At 46.0% G+C, this 18,389-nt stretch overlaps 1 protein-coding gene across 1 annotated transcript in view; it reads left to right on the top strand.

The window, feature by feature from the left end:
* RAMP3 (receptor activity modifying protein 3) overlaps positions 1-18,389 on the top strand; it is a 1,178,278-nt gene that overhangs the window by 391,861 nt on the left and 768,028 nt on the right. Inside the window, exon 2 of the mRNA XM_086964913.1 lies at positions 18,259-18,288. Coding sequence (XP_086821039.1) covers positions 18,259-18,288 — 30 coding nt within the window. The remainder of the gene's footprint in view (positions 1-18,258; positions 18,289-18,389) is intronic.

Below are 18,389 nucleotides of genomic sequence, written 5' to 3'. Positions count from 1 at the left end.
TTTGAGGAACCCACCAGGTATTGGCGCTGTGTCGCTCCCTGTGCCCCCTGACGCCATCTGGGATTCCCCTACCTGATTGACCACTGTTGGGTGGCCTGTCCTGTCTGATCTGATGTCCTGCTCCTAATTTAAAGGAACTGTCTGCTGGTTAAGCGCTCCAATTTTCTAAGCGCTAGCATCCTGAGCTACCTGTCCTGCAAGCGCTGCCTGAACTGCCTTATTTCTGGGACTGGCCCCTGGGAAGAGCGCTGAGGTAATGGAGGAGGTTGCTGCCTAGTTGAAGCGCTGGGAAGTTGAGAGACTGTTGCCTGAAAAAGCGCTATAACCTGCCCCTCATCAGCGCTGAGAACTGTGTGTGAAAAGCGCTGGTAATTGCTCCCCTGCTGGGCCCCCATTGGAGCGCTGTGAAGGGCTGACGAGCACGCCCTGTCAACTGGCCTGTGAAGCGCCATGACACCTCTCTTCAGAGCGCTGTAACCCTCCGTCCTGTTGGGGATCTGTAGGCTGGTGTGACCCTGTGGCGCTGTGTGTCAAGCGCTGCTGTTGGAATTGCCGCTATATCCTGGAAGCGCCCTGAAGTCCCGGTGTGGAGCGCTTTTGCCTCATTGTGCCTGTGAAAAGTGCTGAGGTACTGGTGACCTTCATGCCCCTGAAGCACTAGGTTTTTGAAGCGCCATAACTGCCCAGCGCTACGCAACTCCACGACCCAGCACAGAGGCGTCCCAGCGCTGTGCCCCCCAAAAGCGCAGTATGCGCACTCACCGCTGACGCCCTGTCAGGCGCTGTCTTCCCCAGTCACCGCTGCAGCCCGGACTGTCTGAGGCATCCCACAGACGCGCTAGCATTGCCCCGGCGGCCCCCGGTGCCGAGGGAGGGCCGCCATTGCCTGGAGAAGAGACCGCGGAGCCATCGCGGTGTTCACCGCCGCCCCACCGGCCCGACTGACGAGATCTCCGCGGCGGCCTCTGGAAGCTGAGTTAGGCCGCCGCGTTGTAAGTAGGCTGAAGCCCTTGCCTGCATCATGTGACAGGGGCGCCGCGTCTCTAGCCGCGCCCCCGTCTTTCTAATTTCCGGGTTTGTCCGCCGGAGCCGAGCAGCGATCGGCTGCTTTGATGCGCCTCTGCCTAAAACTGAGGGAAGCCCTGCCGGGCCCAACACTCATCGCGGAGGGGGTGTGGAGTTCAGGAGCCCCCCCCTCCGGTTTGCCCCACAACGAGGATCAGCCTCGGTCCCAGCGCCGGTGCCTGCATCAGGCCCCTCTGCATCGCGCTGAGCCACCACGAGGCCGGCTTGAGGGCCAAAGCCCTCCCCGGCTGCAGAATCTCCGCAAAGGCCTTGAAAGGGCCGAAGATAAAAGGTAATCCCCGGGGGAAGATGTCACTGAGCCCCGTTGGCCCTCATTAATTGTTGGAAACTGGTGACTGGGCCCTATTGGCCCCAAATAAGGCCTAGAACTAGACAGAGCCCCCAAAAGACACCTTGGGATCTCCAATGATAGAAAAAGTTAACCCCTGACTAGGGGAAGGGGAATTATTAAAGTAACCAGTTGGAATGTAATGTTGATCCTGGCATAAGGGATATGTTGGTTACCTGCCTTAGTGACATGTTCTGTTGAGGGCCTTAAGGAAATGCTCCTTATCATCTTAAGCATGGGTTATTTCAGAGTAAAGAGATCCTCAACTTAGTTTGAGGGTGGATGACCCTGACTTAATGAAATGCCGTATTGAATGCCTAATGAAAGGTTCATTTAAAGGTGCTTTGAGTAATGCTCTAGGTAATGAAATGTAGCTGAAATGTTTATGCGTGCTTAGAGTAGGTAACAGAATGTTGATTCCTGGGTAAGGAAATGTGTATTTCTGTTTAAGAGGAGTGATGAAATGCACTGTTGCATATTAGGATGGAATGCCCTATAGGAACATTTGGTACTGGGTAGTTAAATGTCTAACTCTGCCTAGTGCAATGCCTTTCAGCTATCTAAGAAAACGTTATTCCTGCAGGAGTGTGTCTTGCAAGTAAAAGTTGATTACTTACCTCCAAGGGGGTAAACCAGAAGATTATTCCTGATACTTCATTGAGCAGCTGGTTATCACTCATGTAAGGTAGAAGGGCCTAACTTCTAACACAGAATATTACATAGAGGAATGCTCTGCCTTTAAGGGAATGTTTTATGTACACTATGTTGAAATGCCTAAATGAAATGCTGGTTTTCCCCAGTGAGGTGTTTTATTCCTAAATAGGGAGATGGTTTAACCTACAAAAGAGGTCATTTATTTATAATGAAATGGTTTGCCTCTTGAGTGTTATATTTGTTGAAGCCTAAAGTCAGTTATGATACCTCATTTATTTATTTATGAGATGTTTTACTCCTGATATGGGAGAAGAGTTATGCACAGCTAAGGTTTCCACTGATGTGATGGTTCATATTTAAGGAAAGTGGAAACCTACTGTTATTTATTGAAATGCTTTCTGTTATAACTCCTTAATGTATTTGATGCAGGAGCAAGGCGTAGGTCAGGCCTGTGTTATTCTAAAAATGTATTTAATCAATATTTAATATTTATGGAACATCTAATATTTATTATTTATTCATCCAGTATTTATTGCCAAGTGTTCTCACACATGTATTTTAGTGGAAAGCGGATAAGCTAATTTTATGATGAATTCCTAATACCCTGATCCTGCTCCATCTACTTGATTATCTATCTTAATAAAGTTAACTTGAGTTTTTACACAAACTCACTGGAGTGGTGTCACTAATTGCGTGCCCAGGTTTCTGACTCAGTGGTTGCGTGTGCTGCATGGTTGCTTAACACATATGCTTTCGGATGCCTACCCGCTCGTGCCATGCTACCCTAGGGGACTGGTGACCCCAGTTCCAACATATTGGTGTCGAGCGGTGGGATCCAGGACTTGTGACCATGCAGCACCCTCCATTGGGACAGGGTGCACAGCAATTGGGCTGCACAATTATTGTGTGTAAGCCAAAAGTAATTGACCCCTCCATTGTCTAGCCTGTAGAGTGTATCAAGATCTGTTAGACCTAATCCTGTCACCCACGTCCTGGTATCTTTTCCCAGATTTATCTGAGTCCCCACCTGGCATACTGGAGTGTTGTCAGGGGATGGGGGTGCCTGTTGGGCGGAGGGAAGAAGGAACTCTGTACCACTTTTGGGGCACGGGTAGGAGCCCACCCAGAGGGGAGAGGGATGGGAACAGGAGGGGCAGGTCACACCCAGGGAGGCGGGCACACCAGAGAACCTTGGAAGGGGGTGTGTGTCGTCAGAGAGGTTAGAGCAGAAAAGGGAGAGTGTGAGCCTTGCAATGAAGGAAGGGAAGCTGGTGCACAGGCTTCAGCTAACAGAGACAGAGCTGAAGACCTTGAAATCATGTGTGCCAGGTACTTCCATGGTGGCAGCGTACCCGAGGTTCGGGGTTTGGACCAGTCACAGAGTGTAGAACCTGGACTGGGGTTTCAGGTGCAGGGACTGCCTGACCTGGAGGGTGGGGTACCAGTAACTAAGGACCCTACCGGTGTGACTCCCAGGGGTACCTCTCCGGGTAGGGGGGTGTGCGGAACTCTGGGAGGGGGTGCAGAGGGAGGATGGACTCTCCTCTGGCACCGGTCCAGCCACGGGGTTAAGATCCTGGGTTGGGTGGCCAGGTTCAGGGGTTGCCTGACCTGGCGGGAGGAATCTCTGTATTCAGAGTTCCTCCGGTTGTGACTCCCAGGGGTACCTCTCCGGGTAGGGGGGTGTGCGGAACTCTGGGAGGGGGTGCAGAGGGAGGATGGACTCTCCTCTGGCACCGGTCCAGCCACGGGGTTAAGATCCTGGGTTGGGTGGCCAGGTTCAGGGGTTGCCTGACCTTGCGGGAGGAATCTCTGTATTCAGAGTTCCTCCGGTTGTGACTCCCAGGGGTACCTCTCCGGGTAGGGGGGTGTGCGGAACTCTGGGAGGGGGTGCAGAGGGAGGATGGACTCACCTCTGGCACCAGTCCAGCCACGGGGTTAAGATCCTGGGTTGGGTGGCCAGGTTCAGGGGTTGCCTGACCTGGCGGGAGGAATCTCTGTATTCAGAGTTCCCCCGGTTGTGACTCTCAGGGGTACTACTCCAGGTGGGAGGGTGCGGAACCCTGGGAGGGGGTGCAGGGAGAGGTAGGTCTCGCCCCTGTCACCAATTCAACTTAAGGGTTTAGACCCTAGGTTGAGGAGGAGAGTGGAAAAAGGTACCACGGGCCTGGGGCGACTGCCCCCCACTCTGAAGAGAGAGTAAGGGCCAGAGACATCTGGATTGGAGGTCTGTCCTGGCCGCATCCCACTAGGAACACCAGTGGGGTGGTTGGATTAGCGAGGATGTCATGGTGGTATTGGGCCTGCGTCCACCTTTTTCCGCCCCAAGCAGGGAAGCCCGTCAAGGGAATGACCAGTCTACCCTGGCTTTTGGCTGGGGGGGAGATGTGTGAGACTTGGCCCTTTCCCCAGAAATTTTTCGCTTTTTATCCCCTGTTAATTTAGAATGCCCCCATTGAAACAACACTGTATAGGCTTTGGGTGGTGGAGAATGCCCTGTTTAGTTTAAAACTTGTGTTAAAATGCAGGTACCTTCTACACCTAACATGGCCGCCACAGACCTCTGCTGCAGCAGCGTGGTTTAGAGGGCGCATTCTAGTAGCCAGGGGCAGGCTGGAACCCTCAGGCAATGTATCCATCTTAGCCTGCCAGCCTGTCCATAGGTAGAATGGTGGAACCACCTAGCACCTCCTGGAACCTTCTGGAACAGGTGAGGTGACACCAACTGACACCAACTGACACTACCAACTGTCAACTGGCACTATAAAAGGAAAGGGAGGGAACTTTCCTGAGGAGAAGAAGGAGAGAAGCTGAGGGGAGGACCTGGGGGAGGAACCTACGCAGGAGTTTAGGCAGAGGGGCCTAGTCAGGGACTATGATGCTGGAAGTGACAGTACTTTGAGTGCTGCCTTTCAAGTATTGAGCACACCTGTAAATCCCCCCTGACCTAGCCCAGCGGAAGGGAACCCCCAGGGACCACTTGAGGGGATTGGCTGAGGAGATCCAACACCAGCCACCAATTTAACCCCCTTCAAGGAAACAAGAACCCAACTGCTATTTACAAGGGCGCCAGAAACAGCTGCGCCAAGAAGAAACCAAGGAACCAGAAACCAAGTAACTGAACTAAGGGCGCAAGAAACATCACGCCAAGAAGAGAACTAAATCCCCACAGGACTTTTGAGGAACCCACCAGGTATTGGCGCTGTGTCGCTCCCTGTGCCCCCTGACGCCATCTGGGATTCCCCTACCTGATTGACCACTGTTGGGTGGCCTGTCCTGTCTGATCTGATGTCCTGCTCCTAATTTAAAGGAACTGTCTGCTGGTTAAGCGCTCCAATTTTCTAAGCGCTAGCATCCTGAGCTACCTGTCCTGCAAGCGCTGCCTGAACTGCCTTATTTCTGGGACTGGCCCCTGGGAAGAGCGCTGAGGTAATGGAGGAGGTTGCTGCCTAGTTGAAGCGCTGGGAAGTTGAGAGACTGTTGCCTGAAAAAGCGCTATAACCTGCCCCTCATCAGCGCTGAGAACTGTGTGTGAAAAGCGCTGGTAATTGCTCCCCTGCTGGGCCCCCATTGGAGCGCTGTGAAGGGCTGACGAGCACGCCCTGTCAACTGGCCTGTGAAGCGCCATGACACCTCTCTTCAGAGCGCTGTAACCCTCCGTCCTGTTGGGGATCTGTAGGCTGGTGTGACCCTGTGGCGCTGTGTGTCAAGCGCTGCTGTTGGAATTGCCGCTATATCCTGGAAGCGCCCTGAAGTCCCGGTGTGGAGCGCTTTTGCCTCATTGTGCCTGTGAAAAGTGCTGAGGTACTGGTGACCTTCATGCCCCTGAAGCACTAGGTTTTTGAAGCGCCATAACTGCCCAGCGCTGCGCAACTCCACGACCCAGCACAGAGGCGTCCCAGCGCTGTGCCCCCCAAAAGCGCAGTATGCGCACTCACCGCTGACGCCCTGTCAGGCGCTGTCTTCCCCAGTCACCGCTGCAGCCCGGACTGTCTGAGGCATCCCACAGACGCGCTAGCATTGCCCCGGCGGCCCCCGGTGCCGAGGGAGGGCCGCCATTGCCTGGAGAGGAGACCGCGGAGCCATCGCGGTGTTCACCGCCGCCCCACCGGCCCGACTGACGAGATCTCCGCGGCGGCCTCTGGAAGCTGAGTTAGGCCGCCGCGTTGTAAGTAGGCTGAAGCCCTTGCCTGCATCATGTGACAGGGGCGCCGCGTCTCTAGCCGCGCCCCCGTCTTTCTAATTTCCGGGTTTGTCCGCCGGAGCCGAGCAGCGATCGGCTGCTTTGATGCGCCTCTGCCTAAAACTGAGGGAAGCCCTGCCGGGCCCAACACTCATCGCGGAGGGGGTGTGGAGTTCAGGAGCCCCCCCCTCCGGTTTGCCCCACAACGAGGATCAGCCTCGGTCCCAGCGCCGGTGCCTGCATCAGGCCCCTCTGCATCGCGCTGAGCCACCACGAGGCCGGCTTGAGGGCCAAAGCCCTCCCCGGCTGCAGAATCTCCGCAAAGGCCTTGAAAGGGCCGAAGATAAAAGGTAATCCCCGGGGGAAGATGTCACTGAGCCCCGTTGGCCCTCATTAATTGTTGGAAACTGGTGACTGGGCCCTATTGGCCCCAAATAAGGCCTAGAACTAGACAGAGCCCCCAAAAGACACCTTGGGATCTCCAATGATAGAAAAAGTTAACCCCTGACTAGGGGAAGGGGAATTATTAAAGTAACCAGTTGGAATGTAATGTTGATCCTGGCATAAGGGATATGTTGGTTACCTGCCTTAGTGACATGTTCTGTTGAGGGCCTTAAGGAAATGCTCCTTATCATCTTAAGCATGGGTTATTTCAGAGTAAAGAGATCCTCAACTTAGTTTGAGGGTGGATGACCCTGACTTAATGAAATGCCGTATTGAATGCCTAATGAAAGGTTCATTTAAAGGTGCTTTGAGTAATGCTCTAGGTAATGAAATGTAGCTGAAATGTTTATGCGTGCTTAGAGTAGGTAACAGAATGTTGATTCCTGGGTAAGGAAATGTGTATTTCTGTTTAAGAGGAGTGATGAAATGCACTGTTGCATATTAGGATGGAATGCCCTATAGGAACATTTGGTACTGGGTAGTTAAATGTCTAACTCTGCCTAGTGCAATGCCTTTCAGCTATCTAAGAAAACGTTATTCCTGCAGGAGTGTGTCTTGCAAGTAAAAGTTGATTACTTACCTCCAAGGGGGTAAACCAGAAGATTATTCCTGATACTTCATTGAGCAGCTGGTTATCACTCATGTAAGGTAGAAGGGCCTAACTTCTAACACAGAATATTACATAGAGGAATGCTCTGCCTTTAAGGGAATGTTTTATGTACACTATGTTGAAATGCCTAAATGAAATGCTGGTTTTCCCCAGTGAGGTGTTTTATTCCTAAATAGGGAGATGGTTTAACCTACAAAAGAGGTCATTTATTTATAATGAAATGGTTTGCCTCTTGAGTGTTATATTTGTTGAAGCCTAAAGTCAGTTATGATACCTCATTTATTTATTTATGAGATGTTTTACTCCTGATATGGGAGAAGAGTTATGCACAGCTAAGGTTTCCACTGATGTGATGGTTCATATTTAAGGAAAGTGGAAACCTACTGTTATTTATTGAAATGCTTTCTGTTATAACTCCTTAATGTATTTGATGCAGGAGCAAGGCGTAGGTCAGGCCTGTGTTATTCTAAAAATGTATTTAATCAATATTTAATATTTATGGAACATCTAATATTTATTATTTATTCATCCAGTATTTATTGCCAAGTGTTCTCACACATGTATTTTAGTGGAAAGCGGATAAGCTAATTTTATGATGAATTCCTAATACCCTGATCCTGCTCCATCTACTTGATTATCTATCTTAATAAAGTTAACTTGAGTTTTTACACAAACTCACTGGAGTGGTGTCACTAATTGCGTGCCCAGGTTTCTGACTCAGTGGTTGCGTGTGCTGCATGGTTGCTTAACACATATGCTTTCGGATTCCTACCCGCTCGTGCCATGCTACCCTAGGGGACTGGTGACCCCAGTTCCAACAGTATTAATTTAAGGCTCCTTTCCCGAGCAAATAAAGTTTTGTGACAGGAAGTAATACTCTATCAACCCTTTGCTCATGTTTGGGTCACGTTTCTCAGCTCTGCAATAGGGCTGATTAATTTGTTTCAAAATATGTGTTGGTAGACAATGGTATGCACAAAACATGTACTAAAGTCATCCCAAACTTCTGTTTCTATACACAAAATCTATTTGGCATCACAAGCAAAAACACCCAAAGCTGTTTTTTTAAGAATGCCAATCCTGGATGTTTTGCTTTAATCAGATTTAATCATTTGTATTGGATCCCTTTAGTCTTATGAAGTGCTTGCTCTCTAGACTGTTTCATTTTCTTCTGTCAAATAACCCTTTCTACCGTAGATTTACGACAAAGCAAGGCCTTACCAGTATTGCCACATTTCATTGCTCTTTAGCCCAATATTCACATACTACATTCCAGAAAATGCCTTACTGCCATTCTGTCAGTAGCTGTAGAACTTATTATAATATAGCAATGATGTATTTGGGCTCCAGTTTCTTGCAAGAATAACAGGTAAAAAGAATTAACCCCTTCCATGCTCATGACGGAACGGTTCCGTCATGAACGTCGGTTGAGCTGTGCTCATGACGGAACCGTTTTAAAGCCAAAAAAGCAGAGATAAACCCCCTTGATAATATGCCCCCAACTCTTTAAAGTGTATAATACCCTTAACTGTCTAATAACATCTGCCTGCAGGCAAAACGATAAGACCCAGCTATGTGGTGTACAAAACTGTTAAGATAATCGATCACTCATAACCCCTTTCTCAGAGAGAGAAAAAGCTGCAACAGTTTGTCCGAACACTAACCAACAGCAAGGTCCAAGTTAAGAAAACTTCTCACCGCATTTTTTATGATGAAATCAGCACACTGATTGAATGGTCATTAACAACTTGAGCAGAATGATTAAAGACTTGTAAAGATAAAACATCACTGCGCATATAAGCATGTTAAAACTGACATGCGCTGGTACAGAAGATTCTATTTACACCATACACAGAAATCTGCTGCTACGAAAACGAGTGTGCATACTAAGAAACGTGAGCCGAATGATTAAAGCCTTGTTAATATATATGTTTTGTAAACAGCACTCAAGTATGTGCATCAAAACCTTTGCGAGCCATGGCCCGAGGTAATCCACATTATAGTTCCGTTTTGAAAATACTCTAAAACATTTGTGCTTTCATCTTCTTGCTTCATATACTATAGTCCTCTCCTTCTGTTGCTTTACAAAAGGATTCTCACAAAATGGAATCATTGCATTTCCGTAGTCATGGTAACTTGTTACTTGATTCCACAACTAAGCAATATTGTGTGAATTAAAATGCATTAATTTTTAGTTTAGAGAAATACTTATTTTGTTTTTATAATACCTTCTTTTAAGAATCTAGCATGTCCTTGCATAGCCGTCCAGACTTTGTCAGACTGTCGGAGGTTATCAATGACGGAGAGAAACTTTGGGGCATATTACCAAGCAATAGCGATAATTATCGCTATTGCTTGGTTAGAGACAAAAATTTACCGCTGCGCTGCGGCGATTTTTACCGCAAATAAACCTGGGTATTACCAAGGTTTAACGCAAATGCGATAAAAATTGCCGCAAAGCATGAATATCGCTGAAAAGTCAGCGATATTCATGCATTACCGAGCTAATGCTCTTAGCCATGTTATCCACCTGCCATTGGATAACATGGCTAAGAACTGTCAGGGCAGGTGTTAGCTGTTGGAGATATTCGCGCTTAGCGCGAATATCTCCAAAAGTTGGTAATAGGAGATAGCGATGTTAGCGACTGTTTTCAGTCGCTAACATCTTGGCACGCCCACTTTGCATGTCATTAGTGATAAATATCACTGACATGCAAAGTGGGGCCCAAGATGGTCGCTATCTCCTACTAGCTGTTGCTAACTGGTGTTAGCGACAGCTAGGTAATAGGGAGATAATTTTATCTCCGCTTTCTTGGCTTTTAAAGCCAAAAAAGCAGAGATAAACCCCCTTGATAATATGCCCCTTTGTTCTTTTTTAAAAACTTCTGGAATTAAACAGTTAAGATCAGTTCATAAATCACGTGGAGAACAAACTGGCTCGCGTGAAGAGATTATGTTAAAGCGTACAGAATGTTTAAGGATGACAACAGCTCCTTTCCTGCACAGCTGTATATTGGTGGAGGTGCTCTTACAGACCTGGGGAGCAATTGTAAGCAGCGCTGCACATATGCACAGCTTGTTTTCATAGCACCCGATTTCTTTCTTTTTTTTTTTCATATTTCAAAGTATTTTATTGAAAAAAATGTTTACATATACAAAAACAAAACAGTTGTCTTACTCTGGGCAGCTCTTACAATGTGTACTTTGGCACAGTGGAGCCAAAGAGAGAGAGAAGAAGAGAGGTGTGTGGTGTAAATAGAATTCTGTATACTAGTGAGGGTCAGTTTTAACGCGGTTCCACACACATAGAAATCTGCTGCTACGAAAACGAGCTGTGCATACATTCAGGCCTGCTTACAAAACTCATAAATTAAAAACAAGAATATGTGCACGGGGGCCGGGTCACTAAACAGGATTATATAGGTGTATCAGGTCGTCTAAAGGTCTGGCCGGTCCGGGAATGGCTGGAGCCCAGTGGCGGAAAGCTCGGACAGAAGTTACAAGAAGAAAAAGGCAAGCAAGCAGCGTGCGCGCTGCTGCTCGCTCCCGAGCCAATACTCATTGGGAGTTAACGTGTATGGAAAGGTGGGACATGCAGCACCCATCAGCCAATACCACATTCACATTTTTAAATGACTGGCACAAAAGTCAACCCTAAGCAAAGGAGGAGTAAGACCCCACAAAGTAGATATAACAGATCACCTACAACGCTAGCGCTGTTTAGGCTCCACCTAAAAAGATCTCCAGTTCAGCTCAGCTCTAATTAGTTTGGTATTTAATGCTTTGATGCCTCACTGGCACCCTCTGCCATACATCTGTTGATCAGTGCCACAGGAATTATGCGATTCTGCGCCGATTTTCACATAAAAATGGATGTGCTCCATTTGTCACATAACGCATCATCTGCTGCATAATCTGCAGATTTTAAAATAAAAATGTTGTTTCTAGCTCACACTGATCAAAAGTTACAAAAAATATGGCAACTTGGGTTCCTGCGTACCAAATGGTTTTTCGCAAATGTTGATTAGTCATCTTTCAGTTGCTTTTTGCTGTACTAGGGTATTAAATTGGTACTAAGTAAGGTGAACTCTTTTCTCAGACACCGTTACTATGTGTAAAAATGATAAAATAATGAAGCAAAACAACCACAAAATGCGGAACATCATGCCACATAATTTGCCTTTTCTTACTGCATAATTTAGTCAACTCTGCCACATAATTTGGTCCTCCTCTGCTTAATTCCAGTGGCCCAGTCAATGATCAAAACCAAGATTGGTGTAGGGTCACTGCATCCACCAAATTGACTGGATTTCCCAACTGTGATGTTAAGTTCATTCGACACATGCAGAGGCAGAACCCACTGTGCCACTGCACTCAGAAGCATAGTAATGGCTCTATAACTAGAACCACGGACAGTAAACATAGGGCGTTTTGGATCACTCCCATTGTCACTCCTATTCCGCCATCATTTGAACACTAGGCTGCCTGCTACACGAGGCAAGGTAGGTCTGGCGACTAGGAAGGCCCATACAGCAGATGAAGAAGTTAAGTCAAATGCCAGAGAGCACCACTTGTTTCTTGTTTAACCCCTCCCATGCTCATGACGAGCTGAGCTCGTCATGACTTTGCCCCGCGCCCACGCGGGGATAGTTCCGCTGCTATGCTGGGCGTTCCATTGGAACGCGCGTGGTCATGACGAGCTCAGCTCATCATGAGCACACGGCCACTGTGGCTCATGACGAGCTCAGCTCGTCATGAGCACCGGGGCGCTGCGCATACCCCCCTCCCCCCGGCACAGCGGGGAATTAGCCCCGCAGTTAAGGGGTTAACAAATGTCAGTGGAGGGGAGTGCTCAGCTGAGGGACATGTCGAACTGGCGACTTATTTACAAAGAATGATAAAAGCAGAGTGAACGCGCCGGAGGCGACAAAACATGAAACATGACAAAAACAATAAGAACATAAATCAAAATCAGGAACGTCCAACAAATGATAATTTAGAAGAGGCATGCTTTTATTAGTAAAAGAGCAGAAACAACTCAATCGGTTGTCTTTAGTGTGAGTAGGTACCTGTTCTTTGTTGCCATTGTAAGAAGGCGATTGGGCTTCAAGTTCTACTGTCCTTAGTGACGGCATTAATTATGATACCGATTAGTATGTCTTATAAAATTCTCTTTTTTGTTTTGCAATGCCTAGATAGTATTAACTTTTGCATTATTTTTAGGCTAATATATGTATTTATTTTTTTAAATCGCAAATGTTTTGGAGGGTAAATTTGAGAAAACGGGCCTGGATATGTTTACTGTTCATCTAAAAAAAAAATGTTTTTCTTTTTATGTGCTTCTGTATATCTTTTATGATTACTAAATCGAAATAAAGATTTTGAATTGATATTAGTAAATGACATTTCAAATTGATAGAACTTCAACATTAAAGTTGAAGTACTTTGCCCCAAAGATAGAGACCCATTAGCCACAAATGTAATTTTATTTTTTTGCGCATACCTCTGGGATCCCCTTCAACCTCAGTTTTCTAGGGCACAGCTTTGGCTCCGCCTCTGACTGTTTTACCCAAAGTTTCGTTTCGTGGTTTTTAGTTTTCCTTGGCTTCAACTTCATAGATTTCCATGCGCTCCTCGGTGCCTCCTATTCGTAGATTTAGGATCAGCTTTCGAGTGTCTGAAAGATAACCTTGCGTTTTCAACTTCAGTGAGGAGTTTTTAAACTAAAATATACATATCAGCAACGTTGTAATGTTCAGTGTTTGTTAGTACGAATTTCTCTCAGCATTTCTACTTTTTACTCGCCAAACTGCAACAGCAATTGTGTACCATAGTCACTCATGTTAAAGAGTATGAGACAGATTTCCCAATAAACATCGAGATGTGCCCATCTATAAAGAATAGGGTGGGCTGGCGCCACTGGACAGCTAATGGAAAGGGTTAGGGGGTTCGTTTTCAGTTATTTGGAAAAGTAAGGCCAATCAGTGTAGGACCTCTGTGGGATAGTCTGAACTATGCTGTCCACTCTAGTCCAGTTCCTCCTCCTCACAATGTAGGGCAGAGAGGCCCGGGAATGCAGGCTAGCATAAGCTCAGACCTAACATGAGCAGGCCAATCTTAGGATGGGCAGTGAGAGCAGGCCTTTTAGTAGCCCAGATTGCATGTTCATCCAGACTCCCATCATGAACACTCACTCACAACCGGAACTCATCCAACACCTAAAAGCGACTTAGTTCACATGAAAGAGTCAAAAGTTGCATGAAAAAACGACAGCAACACAACAAATGGAAAGAAATACTCTTAGGGAGTGCAAAATGAAGTTAAAATGTAATGTGAACAGGGACTATATCGCTGTTAAGGATTGCCTTGAGACTTTCCACAGTCGTCGTTGGGAATTCAAGCATTCTTTTTGCCATTTAAGGAAAAAATTAAAAACAAGGACCCAAAGGGCACAGGAAGGGCCTAATACTAGGAACTGTCCACCAGAAGAGCAGGAAGGAGCACAACAGCAAGACCATAGTGGCCACCTCTGAGCTCTCTAGTGCTTGCAAAATGTGACTTGACTCTCCATTCTAGAATCACTGATCCTCTGGCATGCAAGGATGGCCCAAATAACTCTCTGGCCCTGAAACATCTCCTCAACAAAGGGAGGGCACAAGCACTTTTTTCGGCCACAGGAAAGAAGCCAATATGGGTGTCATCTTAAATTTGTAGCACTGGACCCAGGGCAGAAGAGGTACCTGGTGGCACATGAACCAGTTCCTGAAGAGGCAGAGACACTTGACCTGACCTCAAAAGTCTGGTTGATCACTGGCTCCTCAAAAGGTCTTGCACCCTGAGCCCCCATTTTGTGAACAGCCAGTCTCTCGCAGCTTCTGCACCTGCTGCGGCAAGACACCTACGAGGTCTTCTGGATCCGTACTTGCCAGAAATCACCTCAGTCGCAACTCGGAGGCCCTAATACGCAGACTCACATCTCAGGTCACACATGCTAGAAGCCACCTCCAACTCTCTCTTGTCACGTATGTCAGAAGCCACATCTAACTCTCTCTTGTCACGGCTGCCAAGCCACAACAGACTCTCTCTTGTAACGGATGCCAGAAGCCACATCAGACTCTCTCTTGTCGCGGATGCCAGAAGCCACATCAGACTCTCTCTTGTCGCGGATGCCAGAAGCCACATCAGACTCTCTCTTGTCGCGGATGCCAAGCCACAACAGACTCTCTCTTGTCACGGATGCCAGAAGCCATATCAGACTCTCTTTTGTCACGCATGCCAGAAGCCACATCAGACTCTCACTTGTCCTGCATGCAAGAAGCCACATCAGACTCTCTATTGTCACGATTGCCAGAAGCCCCATCAGATTTTCTCTTCTCATGCATGCCAGAAGCCCCATCAGACTCTCTCTTGTCACGTATGTCTGAAGCCACAACAGACTCTCTCTTGTCACGCATGCCAGAAGCCCCATCAGACTCTCTCTTGCCACGTATGTCTGAAGCCACAACAGACTCTCTCTTGTCACTCATGCAAGAAGCCACATCAGACTCTCTCTTGTCACGTATGTCAGAAGTCACAACAGACTCTCTCTTGTCCTGCATGTCAAAAGTCACCTCCGACTCTCTCTCGTCACGTATGTCAGAAGCCACATCTGACTCTCTCTTGTCACGAATGCCAGAAGCCCCATCAGACTCTCTTTTGTCACATATGCCAGAAGCCCCATCAGACACTCTCGTGTCACATATGTCAGACGCTACATCAGACTCTCTCTTGTCACGCATGCCATAAGCCACATCAGACTCCCTCTTGTCACTAATGCCAGAAGCCCCATCAAAGTCTCTCTTGTCACATATGTCAGAAGCCACATCAAACTCTCTCTTGTCACGCATGCCTGAAGCCACATCAGACTCTCTCTTGTCACAAATGGCAGGAGCCAATGGAAAGTTGGGCCTGCTTAAAATATTTAGGAATAAAAATAGCCACCTTGCTAAAACAACCAATCTTGATTTTTGAAAATGGCTTTACTATGTATCTACTGCACCGAACATAAGTGAAAGCAAGGAACCACTTAGAAAGACACCCTCTAGATTGCGAAAAGCAGCGCGAGGCTCCTCTCTTGGCAGAAATGTGCACTACAAAGCATTATAGCTCCGTATAACACAATACAATGCAATATCACACCTGTCAACATGGGATACAGCACGATCATCCACCCTCTTCCAGCTCTGTAAATTGTGTATCATTTTTGATAAGGAAGAGTCGGCATATTCCAATAATCCAGGCTGCATCTGTTATACATGTATTACAAAGAGAAGTTTGGAGAGTGTGAGATGCTGTGCTGTGAAACACATCTGGGAAAACTCTGTAAAATCCCTTGTTTACAATAATATCAGAGTCAGAGGAGTTGCTGACAACATCAGTGTTTTGTAATTGTTCCCTCCATTTTTATCAGAAAGTGTCACGCAAAGCATTTATAACGGTTCATTTAAGGCTCATTTTCTGTGAAATAAATGCACAACGGAGACTGTACGCCATAAAAGAAATTTAATGGGCTAGAACATGCCTTTCTAATGCTTTTAAAAACAATCCAGCCATAATGTGTTGTGGCTTGGGAGACCCTTCTAGATGTCGATACGTATGACGTCATAGGCTTGTTCCTTTGTCTCACATTTAATCCTTAAGTAGCCTTCTGTTTGCTTATTGGCTAGGCGAAGAGCAAGGAGTGGAAGAATATAGGGGCATATTACCAAGCAATAGCGATAATTATCGCTATTGCTTGGTTAGAGACAAAAATGTACCGCTGAGCTGCGGCGATTTTTACCGCAAATAAACCTTGGTATTACCAAGGTTTATCGCAAATGCGATAAAAATCGCCGCAATGCATGAATATCGCAGAAAAGTCAGCGATATTCATGCATTACCGAGCTAATGCTCTTAGCCATGTTATCCACCTCCCATTGGATAACATGGCTAAGAACTGCTCAGGGCAGGTGTTAGCTTTTGGAGATATTCGCGCTTAGCGCGAATATCTCCAAAAGTTGGTAATAGGAGATAGCGATGTTAGCAACTGTTTTCAGTCGCTAACATCTTGGCATGCCCACTTTGCATGTCATTAGTGATAAATATCACTGACATGCAAAGAGGGGCCCAAGATGCTCGCTATCTCCTACTAGCTGTCGCTAACTGGTGTTAGCGACAGCTAGGTAATAGGGATATAATTTTATCTCCGCTTTCTTGGCTTTTAAAGCCAAAAAAGCGGAGATAAACCCCCTTGATAATATGCCCCATAGACATCATATTTAACCTACTGATTAACTGGCAGCTTATGCAGATGTTTTCTTATCTTATTTCAATTTGTACTGAAAACATTATTATAAAATGGAGGTTTTAGCTACGCAAACCTGAAGACATTACATGAGAGTTCCATTCAGGGTGAACCGAGGTACTTGCATACACCCATATCATTTGAATCTTCCGAATGGGACACGACCCCCCGCCTCTCCTAATAGACATCCATGAAAACTTTTTAGAATTGTGCCGTTCACGAGCAATAAGAGAAGCACGTCCCATTCAAAATATGTGAAAAACTATAAGTCAAAAGGGTAATATTTTCTGGGAATACCTAAAAAATACAGAAGTAAAGGTGAAAATGCACATTCATTTCTCAGGTTGATACTAAAAATAGAAAAGAGAAAATTCTACATAAGCTGCAGCATGTGGATCTTATGTTTTTTTTTATTGGTCAGTACTTATAAATTCAAGACATTTAAAATAATCACCTCGGGATCTCTGACAGCCATCTCGCTTCAGTTTCGTTGCAGACCTATGCAAGTGTCTCTGTTCCCTCACATTTATCTGTCTTCTCAGTTACTGTCTGTGAGCCCTTATACCAGGGTCTGTGATTCTTGCCAGCTTTTCAACAATTGAGTGCTTTATTCCTAAAGTTTTGACACTCAAAAACGTCTTACCTCTGCACCTTGGTGTATCCTCATGCTAAGCTTTTAACTAGGCTTGCGCGAAATTACTCTTATGCAGGCGTAATTTTAATAATTCTGCATAACGCTCGTTTAGCAAAATTCCCCAAATGTTGCTATTAATCCATGTGGCATAATTAGTCCAGCAAGATTTTAGCTCCAGAGCACGGAAACAATGAGAATGACCAGAATGTGAGCGGCTGTCATTTGCAAGACTTCTGATTGTTGTGCTTTTTAATTTTTATTTTTAGTGGAACATACATCCTTCGTTCCAAAAGGAATGCATGGTTCTCTATATTCTTCTCTAAAATTTAGCGGCAGATGCCAGTTTCGCATTTTGCATAATTTTCATGTAATTTGTGCAACATTTCTACTAATTATTCAAAAGCAAATTAATCGCATTTCACCCACCCTCAGTTTTAACCTTTCTTATAGGCAATTCCTCCCAGCTTTCTTTTTAATCTTCATACCACACACTGCCCCATACAGTTGAATGAAAGTTAGAGCACTCACTGTCTTTAAGGGGATAAGGGCGAGTCTCTGTGAAACAATAAATTAATCATGCTTGGCACCTTCCACGCATAGACTCGTGGTGCATGTGGCAACTGGTTGGAGAAGCTTGCAGCTCAACTCAGATAACAATACATTCTATTATTCCTATGTCCACGTTGACAGCGTGGCAAGTCTACGTTGATAATAGTCGCTGCCTCTGTCGCAAAATCTCCTAGCTGTCTTCATTCCTGGCTTATGCAACTGGTTGATTGACTACCTCCTTTTTTTTAACCTTAACCCAAAAGTAATTACAAAAATTAAAGTTACTGGGTGTTTTAAAAAATGTATTGGTTATTTTTAAAATTCTTCATTCACTATAAAATGCAAACATCTGCAAAAAATGCACTGTAAACATGGATTGTCTAATGAAATGCCAAGAGCTATTAATTATTTAAAAAAATCTAATAAATGTTTTCTGTGTTTTTTTCAGTCAGTGGTCTCGTGACAACAGGGATACCAGGTGAGAGATTTCTTCATTTCACACTGCAATGAAACAAAATCCTATTATTTTTTAAATGATATAATCAGGAAAATGCTTAAATACGTCACATGGGCAAATAC

The sequence above is a fragment of the Lissotriton vulgaris genome, chromosome 4_1 (assembly GCF_964263255.1).
Source record: "Lissotriton vulgaris chromosome 4_1, aLisVul1.2, whole genome shotgun sequence".
Taxonomy (NCBI): domain Eukaryota; kingdom Metazoa; phylum Chordata; class Amphibia; order Caudata; family Salamandridae; genus Lissotriton; species Lissotriton vulgaris.
Note: the sequence above shows the minus strand (reverse complement) of the source record. Positions and strands in the feature narration are given on the sequence as shown.